We start from the raw sequence: 19,162 nt of genomic DNA on the forward strand, positions 1-19,162 counted from the left end.
TGTAAAATTCTGCTAGAGCCGAAGGCCTGGGACCGTACGCTGAAACCTCAGCTTTCGCCACTTTCGTTGTATGAACTGACAATTCTATATACTGTAGAGTTAGTGGCACAATTCTGATGCACCTTTTTACAAAAAAATGTACGTATTTTTTTTTTATTAACCAAACACTGACCTTTCTTAATTTGACGAAATATGCGAACCAGTCATGTACTGGGGCTCATTTAAAATAATAAAACAAATGCTAAGTTGGTCCATGCCTACTTTTCTTTATTGAATTAGAATTGAGCCCAACATGATCAAAAAATGTTTTTAATACCTTAAATTCCTTACAGTACTAGACAATTATACCTTCAATTCCTTAAAATACTAAACAAAAATACTGCAGCCCACCCAAACATCGATGACATCGATGTTTCTGAAAGCGTGGCAATCAAACAATCAAAACACGAAACAAAACGCATTTAGCAAGCATTCAATAAAAAAGGGCAGTAGAACGCTTGACAATATTTTTTATGTTAGAACTTTAGTCTTAAAACGAACTGTGCATGTGTAAACTAAGAAACTAAGATCGCCAATAGCAAAAAAATGAAGTGAAAAATATGTAGAAAAAAGTACGAGCTCCGTTCTCATTTACACACGAACATACTAAGAAACAGCGACAGACAACAGACACAACAGGAGTTGGACCGACCAGCTGTTGTGGGTACGACGACGGTACAAAAGCGGTACATTCACATTCACATTCTTGGTAAGCAATCAATACGGTTTATAAACGCATTTGAATGATTTGTTCACTGGCACCGTTGCAAGTGCGGCCGCTGACGATGATGATTCCTGTTTATGGTGCTGCTGTAGATGTGGGTGCCCTTTTTGTTGTTTGTTTTCGATGCTTATATTCTGACGACTTTATAATTGCTGATTCCTGTCTGTTTATGACCAACACCCCAAACAAGTGACAATCGTACATAACACATATGTATGTGCAGCAGGACCACCATGCGGGATCTTCGCGTTCCTTGCCCTTTATGTTTGTTTATGTTTGATATTGCGCCTATGAATGTGTGTGGGATAAAGGATAACGTATAACAAGTGTGTCACACCACAGTAGCTGGCTCTTATTGAAAAGTTGAGCATTTTGCTGTCAGCGGTTTGCTCACGTGTGCACCCACTTGCAACACATAAACACATACTTACATACACATGTACACCGGCAAATGCATGGTGAAAGGCACATTAACAGACCGCACTGCCGACAGATTTTACTTTTGTTCTTAATTTTGTATATCCTTCTAGTAACATATACACAAGAGGCACGAGCCTCGCGCGAGGAGAGTGCCTTCTCTCTTCACCATGCCTACAAGCGCGTCGTTGCCTACATTTGGGCGCAGTTGGATTCACTGGGGCTTGCGCATGTTTCTGTGGAATAACTAGCACGCCAATGATTTGTATTGTGAACGTTCTCCATGACCCCAAACAAATAGGGAGAATTCATGTAATATATATGTACAAATGTGTCCATGTACATATGTATTTGAATACATATGTAGCACTAAGGGAAATTTGACCACTTTTTGTGGCAATAATTAATAACTTCCAAACGAAACAATATTTTTTGGTTTAGTTTTTAGATATGAGTTTATAATAGCAAAATGAAGGTTTTTGGAAAAATGGGCGTGGCAGCTCCTTTTTTTTATAAAGAAATAACATTTTTACTTTTTTGGCTTAAAGAACATTTTATTTTATTCAAGAGGGCGTGGCACGCCTTAAAAACAAGCTAAAATGATTATTTCTGGTAGCTTTTTCACAAAAATTTTAGTCAGGAGATCTGAAATATAAAAGAGATAGAATTTTATTGTAAATAATAGGTTTCCTATCACACCCTTTGTTAATCCTCATGGAGTTCGTTTTCGAGCTCCATCATCCACGAGAATTCGAGTTGATCTTCAGCCAGCTCATCGAAACTAATCCTCTCCGCTTGATAAAAGATCGAACACCTCAGTTGGAAGGGGTTAATTATTCTTTTTTATTCTCCTTTCAACGTCAACCGATGAGATAATTGGATCTGAAGTATCCATTGCCCTGTGGAACACGTCCGTGAAATTTTCCTTTCGGCCTCATTTTCCAGCATAATGAAGTCGATCAGACTTATAAATTTTATATCGACAAGAAGAATCTTGTTTTCTTTTATATCGCTTGAATGCACTAGGATTTTGTGAACTATCGCAGTCATTGACAACCAAGGATATCGGTCAATATCACTACTCGACCAAATCCAAATTTTTATACCCGTACTCAAAAAAGAGTTAAGGGGTATATTAGATTTGTGGTAAAAGTGGATGTGTGTAACGCAGAGAAGGAAACGTTTCCGACCCCATAAAGTATATATATTCTTGATCAGCATCAATAGCCGAGTCGATAGAGCCATGTCTGTCTGTCCGTCCGTCTGTCCGTCTTGATGAGCGCCTAGTTCTCAGAGACTGGAAGAGCTAGGGCAACCAAATTTGGTTTCCACACTCATGTGATATCACACTGCTACAAGTGTATTTCAAAATTTTGCCCCGCCCCCACAAAGGATGAAAATCTGTGGCAGGCACATTTTTAATGATACGATAAAACTAAAAACGCAGTATCGTAGAGAATGCCCATATCTACCAGATTGCCGAATCTAAATCAGATCGGATCATAATTATAGCCAGAATGAAGAAATTAATTTTCAGTTGCTTCCCCTGTCCCCCCTCCCGCAAACGACAACGCAACTCATTTTCCTTCTCGCTCGCACACTCTGCCGCGTTCAGTGCGCGAGCAACCCCTAGCGGAGGAGATGTAGAATCTAAATGGTACATGTACAAGCTACATGTTAGATGTAGAATATACATTGTAGATGTAGATGTAGATATCAGATGTAGCAAAAAAATGTCAAATGTAAAATTTTTTTTTTCTAAAATTCTAAAAAATCATAAGATCAAAAATGTATATACTGACTGAGTACGGGTATAAGTAGAGTCGCGTCCCCAGAAGCGACTCGCACGTTCCTTCTCGTTTTTTTTGTATTTTTTGTAATGCTTTTTTTCAGAGGTAGCTCTTTTATTTTGCACATTACTCAAGTATCTTACAGTTGGTTGTAATGAACTTTGATATTCAAAAAAGCTGATAAATGCATCTATAAAGTAGACCCAAGCACCTTGTAGCTTCTTCTTACCGTCTGGGAAATATTAGGCTTTCAAAAGCAAAATTGATCATTTTTGCTCAGTTTTTTGAAAATTTTGACTTTAGAAATCAGGAACAGTCGAAAAAAAAGTGTACCCTATGTTCTTATATTTTTTGTGTGAAGATGCATCAATTAGGCGTCGTTTAAAGTATTGTTCATAAAAATCTATGGAGAAATGACTCAGCTAAAATTGGTTGACGAACCCTCCAAAAATCACATTTTACCGTTTAAAAAGTTGCTGCAGTCCTAATGTTTTTGTCTAAGAATCAAGATTGCATGCGCACCCACGCTCATATTACCATGATATACATTTGAACAAGAATTGAATTTTCTACAAGATGCATTAAGTCATATGGAGGCACGAGTAAACACTTATTTTGTACGCCTCTTCAAAGACACATTTTTTTCACAAATTTATACTTGTTAAAAAACATACATTATGAGGCCAATTTTTACAGTTAAAACTCACAAGCACATTTTACATACCTGTCTGAACTGAACCCATTGTAGAAAATTCACTTAATTGGATGAATTTAAAACTTTAAGATGGAAAAATAATTTTTGCACCAGATTTCGCCTATCGCTAGCACACAGCTGTTAATTTAACAGTGGCGCGAACAGTTAACTTTTTTTCTGCATAACATTAAAGATCAATGTTACTCGGATATACAAATGTATTATTTTAACTACTTTTGAAAAATCGGTGTTGGCCAGAAAAAGTGGTCAAATTTCCCATAGTGCATAGGTGCAACTTTTATAGAACTTAACCCGACCGGTCCGTCGCGACCCCCTCAACATACATATGTATATATACATATGTACGTACCTTTCTTTGCTGAGGGTATACGTTTTGGACCAGATGTTTGAAAAGCAAAGAAAGAACGCTTTGGATCATAGATTTATGTAATTGTGTACATTGTACACGTACATGCATACATATGTACAGTTGTGTTCAATTAAATAGTAGTGCCGCACCTCACTACTTTCAAAACACTTTTTGAGATATTTCTAGTCCTTCAAATTGAACAAGTGATACCTTTACGGAAAGCCTGGAATGTAAGCATTAGAAGCTCGAAGAAACCCTGTTACATTTGCATTCCATCTTCTTGTTTTTTATGACTTTAGACAACTACCCATGATATCTGCTGTTCAATGAAATAGTAGTGCTGGGTTTAATTAATTTTTAAAAATGAAAAACAAAGCAAATTAATTTAAATAAGCCACCATCCGCAAGCTCATTTTAGATATCCAATAATTTGATGAAAGAAAGTTTTGGACATGGCGGTACTTTTGATTTTGAAGCGTTGAAGAAATCATTGCTCGGTCCAGAAGAGGATACCTAAGAGTTAGACTAAAAACTTAATGCAGGAGGTATAATGGGATTGTAAACTAAGTTGTATGCACTCTCACTATTGTGTTTAATTAATTTACTATAAGAAGTAGACTGAAAATCGATTTTGTATTTGAAAAACATATTTTTTAGAGGATGGTCGAAGGCTAGTACTTTCTAGCCTGGAGTTTGAGTTAGGTATGGTATTGAGAAAAACTGTGTATGTAGGCATACATTACACTCATATTACAGTTGAAAAATTCCTGTTAAAAGGATATTTTAACCGGATAATGACTTGAAACACCCAGAAAAGCTCGCTAGGAATTGATTTTTATCGGGAAAGATCGTCCTTTTGCCATGGCCAACTGTCCAACTGGATATTAATCTCATCGAATCTTATGCTGGAATACCAAATACGTTGTTGCAACTGCAAATCCGTGAACCAGAGCCAAGTTTTAGCAAGTGGTTCATGGATTATTGGCTCAAATCCTATTGAAGCGTTGGCAAGAGATTAAGGACCCATAGCCGGCCGGTGCAAGTTCGCAATGAAAACCAAATTAATAAAAAACTAAATACTAAAGCTCAAGAAACATGAAGAACATGAAATATATGTTTTTATTTTAGTTTCGTTGTTTTTTTTTCAATTTTCTAAAAAAAACACTACTATTTCATTGAACAGCATATTTTATGGGTAATTCAGCTTATGTCATGTAAAACAAGAAAATGGAATTCAAATGTATTGATATTTCATAAGTTTTCTAATGCTATCAGTCCAGTCTATTTAAAAAGGTATTATTTGTTCAATTTGGATAACTGGAAGTGTTTCAAAAATAGTTTTGAAAGTGATGAGGTGCGGCACTACTATTTCATTGAAGACAGCTGTACATATTATTTATATTCTTAATTAGTTGAAAAATTCATCCAAAAAGAATGCCACTCCGTATATTGCTAACAATTTGATGCCTATTGGGTTGTAACGTATTATATTATCAGACAACAAAATATCGGGAACGTGATATACAAGGAGGGTATCACAGCAGATGTTGATTTAAATTGAAGTATGTTAAATAAATGTGTTTATTTGAGCTGGAATTGAGCAATGCGCACTTCTTCTGTCCATCACTCATCATCTTCGAAATCAATTGAATCCAATTAAACAGCATGCCCGTTTGGCGAAAATGGGTTTAGGAATCGGTTTGCTCCCGTCCATTCAGTCTAATAAAAAGAGTAGCGCTGGTTGTTCAATTTCTGATTGATGACAATTTCCGGAGAAACTGGAACTCGTGTCGTCCTCCACGACATAGCCTGCACCCAGAGGCTCATTAGTTTCACTGAAATCGAATGGCCTCCGCCTCCTCTTTTAGCTTGCATGTCTTCATACAGTAATAAAACCAGTCCTGACATAGTTGTGAGTCGCGACACAAGCGCCAGGAGGACATTTTCTTTATTTTGGCCATAATATCAAGCAGATACCTTTTCAATTTTCATATGCATGTATCTTAAAATTATGGATGCCACACACTTTTGCGATTTGAGGGAAACGAACTAGTTTCAGTGTGATATCTTGGTTGCTCAGCCTCTTCATAGTAGCAAAGACTTTACAATACCAACATGCTGATGAGCGACCAAAAAGCTGTTCTATGACCGGGCTTATCGCTATGCGCCATAAAGGGAGCGCGCGGTTTTTAAACATTTTTGTTCGGCTATGCCTTCTCTCTGACACGAAGCCGCTGTCCGACGGCTTCGTCTGTTCGTCAGCAACAAGCAGAGCGAGCTCAAGTCAGCGCTGCACAGTGGGGCCTTCGGCCATTTCAGCTCCTAAATTAATAAGCGAATAAGAGTTCAATTATTTTTTTCACACTGAAACAATTTTCAGCTTTGAGTGCTTATATGTATCTCCTAAAACAAAATTATCTTTGATATGACATTTTTGAAAGCTCTGGAAAATTCTCTTTTAGATGCGTATTTTAATTGATTCAAAGCGCTTACAAAATTTTTTAAATTGTGCAACACCTTTTCGGCTGAGTCCCCACTATGACGCGTCAAACTCTTAAGAATTGACGAAGCCAGTTATGATCCTAAAAGAGAATTGAAGAAATAGCTCCGTCGCCCTTACCATGAAGCGAATCGAAAATGTAATGGGCATTTGTTCCTCACGCAGCATCTTGGTATTGTATAGTCTTTGATATGTAGTAGTCTCTGAGATTTGGGCTAATCAAAACGGACAAACGGACGGAGGGACGTGGCTATATTATCTCGGGTATTGATGCTGATCAACAATATTGTTACATATTTGTGTAGGCCTGTTTATGGAGTCAACAATGACCAGCTTATACCGTTGGCACCAACGACCTAATGTTTTTTAAAACGGTTCCTTTTGGAACCGATTCTCGATTCTCCCACCAGAAGTAAGGAAAATTTTAATGCAAATGAAAAACTAATAATGGCAGGTTTTTTAAATGTCAAACCCAATCAAATGTTGATTTGCTAAAAATTAATGGATCAGTGATTACACAAAAAACGGTGGAAATGGTTGGAGATGGTTCTTGATTATTTAGAGCCATTTCTTATTTATTATACGAGACCCAAGAAGGGCCCAAGAAATCCGAACACATGTAGAAGAATATATGTATTGCGGGAAATTGGCAGAGATTTCATCCATTGACCCATAATAAAAAAGGCAATAATTATGAAAGCTCTGATAAGTGTGCATCGCATATGATAATATCTTCGACATACGGAAAAGCACTTGCGAATTAATTGCCATTTGTGAGATTTATTCCCGTTCCGTCGAGGTTTTTAACAATGATTTCCAACATCTCCCATTTTTCAGATGGTCATTTTAATATTTATGAGCCTTCTTTTGAGAATAAAGAAATGTATTCTTATATCATTACAAATAACAAAAATAGTAAGGAAAAAGGGTGGTGGTGCAGAAACGAGTTACTTTTACACTCTCCTTTCAAAAATATCAGAGAGCGAATGTATGTACTTTATACGGTCAGAAACGCTTAGTTCTTGCTGTTACACCGTCCACATGCACCACAAAACTGATACATCCATTAACTTTTCGAGTACCGGGTATAAAAAGTCCTTTGTGAAAACGGACGCACGGTTTGATAAATATGCATATGTAGTCAGTTTAGCCGTCCAAACGTCAAAATATTTTGGAACTGCGTAAATTAAAAAAACTTTATTTTAAGGGGAAGGATCACAATAATATCACAGTCCCAAAATTGTGGGTCAGGTAACCAATAATTTGTCTTACTTTGAATAAGTTTGAAATATTTTAGAAATGTTCGTCAATGAGGCAACCTTTAATTGTTAGACGTACCAAAGACACCTGTTGGTATTGTATAAGAAAAAGACTCGCAAAGAATCACTCCACCACTCCTCTTCCACGAATGTTTGCACAGCAAAAGAACGTCATTTGACAAATCTGACCGGGTGGAGCTGGAACACCACCTTTATTTAATTTTTTTTTTTTCTGAATACGCCTTTAATAGAAAACAATAATAATGTTCCCAGCGCACAATAGGCCAGACTTTTTTTTGGCATAAAGTCGTACATTTTTGTTAAATCTATTTTGATTTTAACTTAATATTTTGAAAGGGCATGCATTGGGTACATTGAATCAGTAAATAAAAACATTTTAGTGACTACGCTGCATATTTGCAGTGCTAACAAAGTCAGATGTTTGGTCATCTGTTTGTCTGTTAAAATTTGCCAGAAGCTTTTACTCAATTTTGCGTTTCTGTTGTAGAAGCAACAGGTTTACAAATCTTTGTGGAAAAAATGGCAAATAAAGGTCAAGGTACATATGCCAAATATAATTGTCATTAACGATTTCGGATTATGCACTCAATGTTGTAGTTGTGGATTGTCTTTGTTATGTTTTATTTGTGTATAATGGACTTGTTGTGCCAACAATTAAACATGCAAATGTATGGGGGAGAAGTGCCGGTTGTGGAAATAGTTTTTTTTTTGCCTCATATCTTTTGACCAATTGCATATTAAACAAACATACATATGTGTACCAATTTAAAACTAGAAGAAACCTTCCTACAGGAGCATTTTTATCAAGAACTAGAGGGCCAGCCCCCTGCTCACTCGCTTCGCTCGTTCGCCAACCCCCAAGTCAGCTAAAGTTATTAATTTTTCTTTATTAAAAATTTATTATTGTTTTAAATTTGATTATTTTATTTATATCCATAAAAAACAAAATCTCGTATATGATACTCCCAAATTTAAAATGTATGCATGAGGTAATACTCGCTTTTTCCATTCAACTGAATACATCCAGCATTTTGCTTGACCGAAAACGTGTAATTTTGTAATAAATCTCATTAAAGACTTCAATTTTTGTTTGAATACACGTGCTGTGATGTCATGGCGATGTTATTTGGAAGCATGAATTGCATTTTCGAATTTTTGGACTTCCGGAAGATGTTTGAATCTAGATCCGTGCCGATGAGCAAGCAATTTCAGGTAGTTGCACTATTCCTGATGCGTACCATTTGACTCATATTTATATTTGAGTGCGTGAAAATGGGACATTTCTTGTCCATAGCACCAATCACCACTTTCTGATGTGCGGAATTTTCAATATCTGGCTCGTATGCGAATTCGAGAGGAACGAAGCGAATTTAAATGCTCCATGTACCTGTTCACGTTGTCGGTCATTTTCTCTATTATTGTCAATTATGTAGCGGCGCCCACGTCTCCGTTCCAATTTTCTTTATTCAGTTCGTACCTCTGGTCATTGAGATTCACGCAAGTGCGATATGCCCTCACGCACATTTTCGTTATCTTCTTCGATTCGTTCAACTTTTCTTTCTTCTCTACTATATCGCATGAATGTTGCATTATTTGTTTGACAGTGCAACTGTGCCCCCTGCGTCTTGCTGGCATTGTTCACTGTATAAGCACACAAAGTTGACCAAATTAACAAACAAAAAAAACTAGAAGGAACGTGTGAGTCGCTTTTGTGGACGCAACTCTACTTTTATACCCGTACTCAGTCAGAATATAAATTTGTGAGCTTATGATTTATGTAGAATTTTAAAATATTTTACATTTAACATTTTTTTGTGCTACATCTGCTATCTACATCTAACATGTATACTTCTAAAATGTAGATTACACATCTACAATGTAGCTTCAACATCTGTTCCGCAAAGATCGCGCATTGCACAGGGCAGAGTGTGTGCGAGCGAGAAACTGAATAAGTAGCGTATGCAGTGCTGAGAGGGGTGGGGGTAAGAAGCTGAAAATGAAAATTTCTTCATTCTGGCTATAATAATGATCCGATCAGATTTTGCAATCTGATAGATATGGTAATTTTCTACGATACTGCGTTTTTAGTTTTATCATATCTTCAAAGTTGTGACTGCCATAGATTTTCGTCCTTTGTGGGGGAGGGTGGGGCGAAATTTTGAACTGCACTTGTAACAGTGTGATTTCACATGAGTCTGGAAACACAATTTGGTTGCCCTAGCTCTTATAGTCTCTGAGATCTAGGCGCTCATTAAGACGGACAGGCAGACAGACATACAGACAGACATAGACTCGGCTATTGATGCTGATCAAGAATATATATACTTTATGGGGTCGGAAACGTTTCCTCCTCTGCGTTACACACATTCACTTTTACCACAAATCTAATATACCCCTTAACTCTTATTTGAGTACGGGTATAAAAATGTAAAATGTTAAATATTTTAAAGTTTTACATAAATCATAAGCTCACAAATTTATATTCTGACTGAGTACGGGTATTAAAGTAGAGTTGCGTCCACAGAAGTGACTCAAACGTTCCGTATCGTTTTATTTATTAACATAATTAACATAGTCTTATTTTAGCTCTATATACTTTTTCCAACATTTCTCCAATTTTTGTATCCCCTAAAAAAAATGATGTTTCGAGGTTCTCAAAATAAGCTTCATCATTGGACTTAAATCTCTTTCCGCCGAACCATTTTTCAGGTTTGGAAACCAGAAATAGTCAGTGGGGACTAAGTTCAGAGAATTGAGTGGGTTAGGGAGCAATACGTAGACTAGTTCATGGCTTTTCGCAATGGAAACTGCACATGTCTGCGCCCTTGCATTGTTCTTGTGGGATATATTTTTTCTTGGCCAAATACTGTCGTTTATTTCTTAAATCTTTATTAATCGATCCAATAAGTTGACATAATATTCGATATTGCCTGTTTTACCCTTTCTGAAGGTAATCAATAATTATTGGTTGATTATAATCAAACGTTCGCCATGACTTTATTTTCTGAAAAATCCACGTGGGCCTTCTTTTGCATAGAATCAAAATTCAAAAGGTCTCGGTCTTATTGATCCGCCCTCGTTTTTTGAATTTGTAAGCCAAGTTTAAGGTGTGCCATTCTGTCCTAATGGATGTGTGGATCAATGGAAACCGAAATGAAAAAGCGTTATTTGACTGGATTATTGGTGAATTACATTTAAATAATATATCAATTGACTTAAAAGCCAAAATCACCAAACAAAAAAAAATAGTTTTCTAGAGGCGAAGTACAAACTTATAGAAAATCTACCTAAATGTCTTCGTACAATTGCGACATTTAAGATTTGGATTTGGAAGTAAAAAAAAACGATAGCATTATTTAATACCAATTTAAAGAGCTTATTTGATCAATTCCACAAAATTTCATCTCTCTAGCTATAATATGTATTCGACTTTATGCCAAACATAAAAAATGATTCTGGCCCATTGTGCAGCGGACGAATATGCATACATACATACATACGTAGGGGAAAGGTGGCGGTTGTGGACATAGTTCCTGCTTGTCCCATTATTATTTTTCTATCGTTTCTTGACATTGTTCTTGACGTATTTTATTGTTACTTATCGTGAGTCGAAATATGCAAATGGTTCGAATGGAATCCGGTAGTGGCAGCCAGTGACAGTGGCAGTAGCAGTGGCAAGGCAGCCTCTCCTCCTAAAATGTACCAGTTACAATAGTTAACGACATGAACACTGCTCGTACTAATTTTTTTTATTGGGAACCACCCACACCCACTTAACTTAAATGATTCTGATTCGGTATTCGGGGGATTCGGGTGAGGTAGGGTCGGGTTGGGTTTGGTTTGAAGTGGGTGGAGCTAGGTTGGAGTCGGGATTCGGTTCGGGTTCGGGTTCGCGCTCATCATTTTATTCCATTTCATTTTGATGTCAAACAAACGACAACAAATCGCGGCCTGACGTGATAACAAATAACCACAAACGTTGTTGCTAACAGAATTGTTGCTGTTCAATAAATGTAGGTACATAATTTAAAGCACCCAAACCAAGCCAAAGCAAACCCCGTCATCCCCTCCTTCGTTTCCTGCTCAGCCGCTCCTAATAACAATGGCAGACTCATCAATGTCAATTTCCGTAGTTCGCTTTGTTGCCTCCAGCGGACCAGTTCAACTTGCGGCGCGGGCTAACTTTTTCCTTTGTCTCGTTTTCCCTGTCGTTGTGCCCTGTCTGCTTGGCTGTCAATCTCACGGCCTCTCGCAGCCTCTCAGCCATTTCCATGGCGACAGCTCAAGGGACATCTTGTGCCCTGGTGGTCGTGGGTGTTCCGCTTTGCACGGGCAACAAGTACTCGCCCCGGCTGACCATGCGACGCGTCTTCGATACCAAGTGCTTTCGCACGGAGCACTACCGTCATGAGATCGGCAATCACTACCGCGACTACCAGATACAGCAGCACCTCCATCTCCGTCAGAAGCATCCGCTTGCCCACCGCCACCAAAAGAGGCGTCATCGACAGTTATTCATTAGGGTCGCAGGATTAGGACTAGCAGCGGAGGCATCTAGAATGTCCATCTCATTAGCAGCGCCAACATATGCGCAGCTGCGCGATGTTTGGCCCACCTCTGTGCAGTACTTCCCCAGGTACACCTACATCTACATCTTCATCTAAATACATCCCACCATCCCACCGTAATTTGATTGCATCCAAGTTCTGTGGGTGTTTTGTGTGCATGGAGCATGTTTATGTATATGGCGGCAGGGTGGTATGGATGGGTATCTGCTTGACAGTTTCAGGCTTAAAAATAGGTTGGGTTGACAGAGGAGCTTGACAGGGGTATCTAGTTCATAGCTTTTGTGCCTCATGTGGGATTTCCGCCGCATCTATGCAGCTCGAGTTACACGGCCTTGGCAGGAATTCCAGCGGATGACGTCCGAGATTTGGCTGGCAGCGTTTTGATACAGCAAACGAACAGTAAATTTTACGAGCCTTAATTGGGACTAACTGGGACACATTCTGGACGGAAAACTGCCAAGACGGCTATTGCGATTCCTGAAAGACAAATTAACCAAAGATCACCGTAAATGACACTACTCGTATGAGAGGAGAGAAAGTAAGGAAGATCCTAGAGCAAGCCTAATATGGGTGGCGTTTGATAGACAATGTGCATCTCTCTCGTTGGCTTCATATTTGGGGATTGTGTGGAAACTGATCGCAATATCTGAGTAATATGCCTGCCTGACTAATATTTGGGGGGAGAGTTCGGGAAAGAAAGAGAGATACGTAGGCACAGAGAGCAACACACACACACACACACACACACACACACACACAGCTTGGGTCAGGGCACCCCGCACATTCGTCTTTAATTATATTACCCGACGGTCAGCACCGAGCGAGCATGGGTTCGTGGTTCGGGCCGTGGTTCGGGCCGTGCTTGTTTGCTGGCCTGTTTGTAGTACGTGTTCGCTTTTGCCATTGTAATTAATGCTTTGTTTGGTTTCCCTTTCTACATATCTACATTTGTTTATCTATTTTTGTTGTGGTGCTTCCACTAATTACAGATTCGACGATACGTATGCAGCCCGTGGACGGGCAACAATTTGCTCAGATGACCCGCCCGATGAGACCTACAACGACGCAGTGCGCCGAATAAAGAGGGCCCAAAGCTTCGACCAGCTAAAGAAGCTTGTTCAATGCCAGTTGGCCTGACAGCACGCCCTATGGATCAGCAGTAGTGGGCAGCGACGTCGGCACAACACGAGGACCCGCAATGATGTCAGTGGAGAAGACGACGGAGACAGCAACGGCAACGGCAATGGCAATGGAAGAAGCAGAAGCAGCGACAGCGGCAGCCGTGTCATTTATAATCTAAATATTTCTAATAACCAGGTGGAAAGCCTACAACGACAGCCCCACAGAGGGAGATTGGACTTCTACACATATTTGCAACTGGCCAGCGGATACTACGAGCGAGGGTTGCACGCCAACATCAAGTACTTGGAATCGATTGGCCAGCGTAATGCAATAAGGCACACGCTGCAGTTGCAATCGCAGTCATCTTTGTCGTCGCCTCGCGTTGTATTGGGCACAGTCGACAGTTCTAGGGAGCGGCAAGCAGCGGATCAGAAGTTGAACGCCAGATTTTTTACGCTACTGAAGGGATTACGGCGCAAGGCGGCAAGTAGTTCGAGGAAGCGAGGGAAAAGCTGTCCGCCAGAACCCATCAGCGTGCATATAAGACCCTTGAAACTAGCAGCAGATAAGTCATGTGCTGGGGAAGCAGTAGTAGGTGAATGCAGCTCGGAAATAAAAAGGGCAGTGGGGCCGGCGTCTAGGATTATGTGTGATTTGTATGCCCAGCATCGCAGTCAGCAGCATCATTCAAAGAGCAACAATCAGAAAAGCACGTTGGATCAGCTGAAAATATACGAGATCATCGATAACTTAAGCCATCTCAGCTTGAGCGATAGTATCAGTATCGATAATCCGCAGCTCAAACTACCGCAAATTACGCTTACCGACTGCACCCACAAGGTGGCGCTTTACAGCGCGAGTTTTGATATTGCCGCCGTCAATCAATTGCAGATACCCATCGAAGCCAGACCCCTGACCAGACCACCAACATAGCCAAAGCAACGTTGAACTAGCAGCAAAAACTCGCAGCAATTGCAATTAAATAGAAACAAACTAAAAAGATACAATACTCAACTAACAATACAAAAACAAAGGTGTGCTGGGCAAACAATCCAATCCCCACAAACTCATCAAAAACAAACGCAGCGAGAGCGTGAGCGAGAGGGAGACGAGAGTACAACACACAAAGCCAAACCGAATCGCGCGTACGTCAGCGGAAATAGTTTATATGCAAACGACAAACAAACAACAAGCGGCAAACGGATTTGGGAAGCGTAACTGCGTCTTGGCCGAAGCTCGCGCTCGAACAATGGTTGTTGCTGTTGCTGCCGTCGACGTCTTTGAAAAGAGCAGCAGCGGCAGCAGCGTTGAATCTGCGGAATTAACGGCACGCAGCTCTAGCTGTACACAAGCATCGGCCTCCAATAACAATAGTACTGATAAGAGCGCCCCAACGACTCCCCAGGAGGCAGAGGCCAACAACAACACACCTGTCACCTCTAAAACGAGCGACAATATGACCGATGCTGGCAAGGGGAATAGCAGCAATTCTATCGGCGATTCTAGCAAAGCGGTAGTGCCGGCCGCTCCCGAATTGCAGACAGCTCCCACAAAAAGCGCCGTTAGCCAGCGCAATGTGGACATCAAGATCGAGAAGACAGCTAACATGGAGCCCGCCGCCCAGCAGCTGACCAAGAAGGTGTTACAGTTAGATCTGGGTGGCAAGAGCCTGGACGAGTACTCACTTAAGTCGCCCAAGTCGCCCATAGCTGGTTAGTATACATACAGAATATATACAGAAATATGTACATACTAGGCACGAGTCCAACATGCTCGCTGCTTCAACATTGAGCGCAATGTAAAAGTACCTATGACGGCTGTGAAACTAAATTAGTTTGGGCCAAACACCTGATGTTAGATGAGTTACAGAACTTCAGCAGGATTGATTGATCCGAATCAGCTATGCAATGTCCTCCACACTGTTTTAGACAATTCATCTTGCGAGTCGAATAAAACTGGGTCAAGATCCTCCTTTTGTTTTCTTTTATTCATTTAACTATATTCGATTTTTGTTTAGGCAAGAGCATTATCTACCTTGTCGGCCGATTAATAGTCATACGGTGTCGCTCAACTAAATAGATTCAACAATTTTACGAAGTAAAACCGCTCTATCTTTTCAACAAACTTACTGATTTTGATAGAATAATTATTATTTTATAGATTGATTAATTTTGAATGAAACATGAAAGTTTGCGGTCTCTAGGACATGCATGTATGTATTTATGAAAACATAAAAGGAGGGTTTTACATCGTGACAACAGCAGTAGCCAGGCGACGTATCATTATAACTCCTTACATTGTGCAGAAAAATCAGGCAAGAATGCGGTGTAAATGCTAGTTTGCAAACTCTAATATGCCTTTTTCGAAGAGCCAAGTATTTGAAGAGATATATTTTGCTCCACTTAAAAATAAAATTACCAACTTCCTTTGGAATCGTCTAATTTGTCTGCATTTTTGGCCGATTTAGCATACATATGTATAGCTATGTAGCGACTTTATTTGCCCCTTCTCAAATTCGACCAATTGCTTCTCGGGACCCATTTTTCAACCTATTCAATTGTATATTCAATGCCACCGTAATCAACGAATTTTTCTTATCACTTATTAGTCGGATTCATTTTGTGTATTCGCAGCACGCGTTCAACATCAAACATCATTGACGTCATCGGTGGACGTGGAGGATCGGAAAACGCTACGAGACGCTTTATATCAGGGTATTTTCCACCGACATCGCCGCACCATCTTCGCCGTGGGAAGCTTCCTGCGCATGTTGCGCAGCCGCAACTCCCAGTACAATACGATTCGCAGCTCTTCAGAGGGCGAGGACATCGACGAGGTTAGATAAGACAGACATCCATGTGTACATACATACTTGTACCCATGTATGCACGCACATTTCGCACACATCTAATGGGCCATGGACAGAAACATCTGCCGCAGCAGCCGCAGCAGCCGCAGAAATAATAGACCAAACAAGGACGGCAATCGGAATCGTTGAAGACAGGCCCCACCCCAGCCAAGCTAAATGTCGTTCCTTGCTGATTGAGTCGAACTTTAATTAGAAATGGAACTTCTCGTACTTATTTGTTATCACATGTAACATTTGTGTATTGTTAACTGATATTCGTACAGTTTTCATTGTCATCGTTATACCGTTATTCCGTTAATACACTGCGTCATTCCCAAGATCAAAGCAACCAGAAGACTAGCCATCTGTTGTGCTAGTTCCGTATGTTGTGCATGTGCACCTCTGACCCTGTAACTGACCTAGTGGGAGACGGACTCGGACGGAAAAATCCGCAAAAAGACATTACATTCCGTAGTCCGAGGCAAGCACCCGAGTGCTGCATCACCTAATTCACTCTCTGAGAAGACGCCTTACATACATACATATGTACATATACTGGTATGTATAAACTGTTGCGACAGCTCTACGACCCCTTAAACTAAACTTAATGTGAATTCAAGCTGAACTTGAAATACTACAGCAACTACTTACATACAAACAAACAAACATACATACATATGCATGCACATATACTATATAAATGTATGTCTAAAAAAAAAACCAAAACCAAAACAAAACTGTTTTGTATAAAGCTCGCATTGTTTTTTGTGCCCGCCAGTGCCAGTCGTAATTCAGATGATCTAGCTACATACATACATGTATGTTCATTTATCCGTCTGTCTGCTTGTGTCTCTAAATATTCAGATCGCATCTGAGATGCAGATGCCAAAGCCTACCATTCAGGCTATTCATAATTCAATACAGACCATCCTTTATCCATTTGCCAATAGGGAGTACAAAAAGTTATGATGGCAGTATGGATAGGAGATGGATATGTATGGCAGTATATTTATGTGCGTCTTTTGTGCATTCCTTGGGGAAATGGTCTAGTGTTGGCTCTTCACTCGTCATTGCAGTTGATATATAAACTAAAAATCTTCTGCTTGGAAGAGAGTGCACAAGTATTCAGATATTCGAAATAAATGGTCTCTAAATGGACATTCCATTCAAAACGACCATGGCATTTTCACCATTTCTGTTTTATCGTGTATTCATGTATCGAGGCATTGAGCTCTAGTTAGAATTCGTTTTTTATTACAAAGGGAACAAAATTTATAAAACACATGTCGAAGAAATGTTTTGAAATGATATATTGCGTATAGGAATAATATACATACATGCATATATGTACGTGTAGATACTCTATAGTGTATATGTATATGAAGTACGTACATACATGGTCTAGTTATAGAACACAAAATTAAACACGCCATAATTGTTTCTCCCCAAAAAGAATTTTATACATATGCAATTAAATTTGATTTGCGGTCCCATACAACACACTATACTATATACATACATACATATATTTTAGTGTAATTTTTTTGTTTATGGATCTAGTGAGCTTGCTTATAGAGCTAAACCTAAATGGATAGTAATTATTTAATAAAATGTTTTGTACAGCCAAAAACGGTTTTAGAGATTTGAAATTGTCTCAGGACAGAGAAAAGGTAACATACATATTTTCAAAAACTGTTTAAACTGTAGTAATTTCATCCGACACTCTAAAAAATCTGATGCTGCTATTCCCTCGTTTGATTTGATTGAAAACAACAATAAAACCATTCAAAAACCATCCCAGTTAGTGCTTGCAGTTTGATTAAATTTTTAAACAATCTTAATCACTAATCATCTATCCTTTCAGTTTCTCAAGAGGCGCAGCTCGAAGTTGCTCAGGCTTCCGCATATATTCGATCGATGAGGGGCTTGCCTGCGTGTCGGAAATACTAGGTATACTTGGTATATACACATGTACATATTAGATAGACATAATCTTTTGATATTGTTATTATCACTCGAGTAATAAATTCGAGTTCCGACTCTGTCAAAGAGGCTTAGCCCATTTCGGGCCAAAGGTTGAATGCGCCCAAATTTGGCAGCGTTAGATTCCATGGTTGGAAGAATGGTGTTGGTGAAAACGACACTGGCATTGGCCAGATGCTGCCGCTGCCAAGTGACGTCCGAAGCTCCTGGTGAGGGAAGAGAGATTGTTAATGCTCCAATGGCAGTTCGTTATTAATAAAATAAAACTTAATACATAGTTTGAATATTGGCGATCGGTATCTCTTATTCGAATATGCATAAGATGTACATAAGGCTAATCAATCGTGTTTCTACATAGCTTTTCTGAAGCTGTGAGACTGCAGCAGCTGAAATCTACTTACCAGCGGTGGACGGGCAGCTACCACATAAGTATCCTCTTGCACGGCCTTTTGTATTGTTGTGCGTATGGCAGCCGTTTCCCGCAGGTTTTGCGGCGTCACTACCACCTTGGAAACTTGCAAGGCCGTCTGTCGCACTGGATCCCTTAGCCAGGTGGGTGCAATTACCTGACGACGCAGCCGGAAGGCAGCGGCTACCGCCAAGCCAATCAGCAAAATCGAGAGCTGGCACCGCATGCTGTTGCCCTCTTCGGGTTCAAACACACATTGAAAGCTTCCATTGGAGCGAGGCAACGCTTCGAGTCGTGAAGTGGAGTTTTTGCTGGTGCTGGCACTTTTAGCATTGACCTCTTCTCTTATTGGTGTCGCTTTAAGTTGGATGATTTCCATTTGGTCATTTTGGGTAGGTAAAATTCAGAGAACTTTCGT

General features: G+C 39.7%; 3 protein-coding genes across 4 annotated transcripts; 2 read left to right on the top strand and 1 right to left on the bottom strand.

The window, feature by feature from the left end:
- Positions 1-345: 345 nt before the first annotated feature.
- On the top strand, positions 346-14,504 carry LOC111072333. 2 transcript variants are annotated; one of them, XM_022364111.2, is made up of 3 exons: positions 12,071-12,450; positions 13,372-13,498; positions 13,553-14,504. In XM_022364111.2, the coding sequence occupies exons 1-3, from the start codon at positions 12,086-12,088 to the stop codon at positions 14,435-14,437; spliced, it is 1,377 nt and encodes a 458-aa protein (XP_022219803.2). In that variant the 5' UTR covers positions 12,071-12,085; the 3' UTR covers positions 14,438-14,504. The 2 variants fall into 2 exon arrangements, 1 of the variants encoding a protein (XP_022219803.2); XR_005968375.1 differs by lacking the exons at positions 12,071-12,450; positions 13,553-14,504 and adding an exon at positions 346-748 and having other exon boundaries at positions 13,372-13,460.
- A 103-nt stretch (positions 14,505-14,607) lies between these two features.
- On the top strand, positions 14,608-18,570 carry LOC111072330. Its single transcript, XM_022364109.2, has 3 exons — positions 14,608-15,216; positions 16,138-16,340; positions 18,217-18,570. The coding sequence occupies exons 1-3, from the start codon at positions 14,673-14,675 to the stop codon at positions 18,271-18,273; spliced, it is 804 nt and encodes a 267-aa protein (XP_022219801.1). The 5' UTR covers positions 14,608-14,672; the 3' UTR covers positions 18,274-18,570.
- On the bottom strand, positions 17,588-19,124 carry LOC111072332. The gene is made up of 2 exons (XM_022364110.2): positions 18,737-19,124; positions 17,588-18,541 (listed from the first exon to the last, which is right to left on the bottom strand). The coding sequence occupies exons 1-2, from the start codon at positions 19,121-19,123 to the stop codon at positions 18,407-18,409; spliced, it is 522 nt and encodes a 173-aa protein (XP_022219802.2). The 5' UTR covers position 19,124; the 3' UTR covers positions 17,588-18,406.
- Positions 19,125-19,162: the final 38 nt, after the last annotated feature.

This window comes from Drosophila obscura, unplaced genomic scaffold, assembly GCF_018151105.1.
Source record: "Drosophila obscura isolate BZ-5 IFL unplaced genomic scaffold, ASM1815110v1 contig_75, whole genome shotgun sequence".
NCBI lineage: Eukaryota > Metazoa > Arthropoda > Insecta > Diptera > Drosophilidae > Drosophila > Drosophila obscura.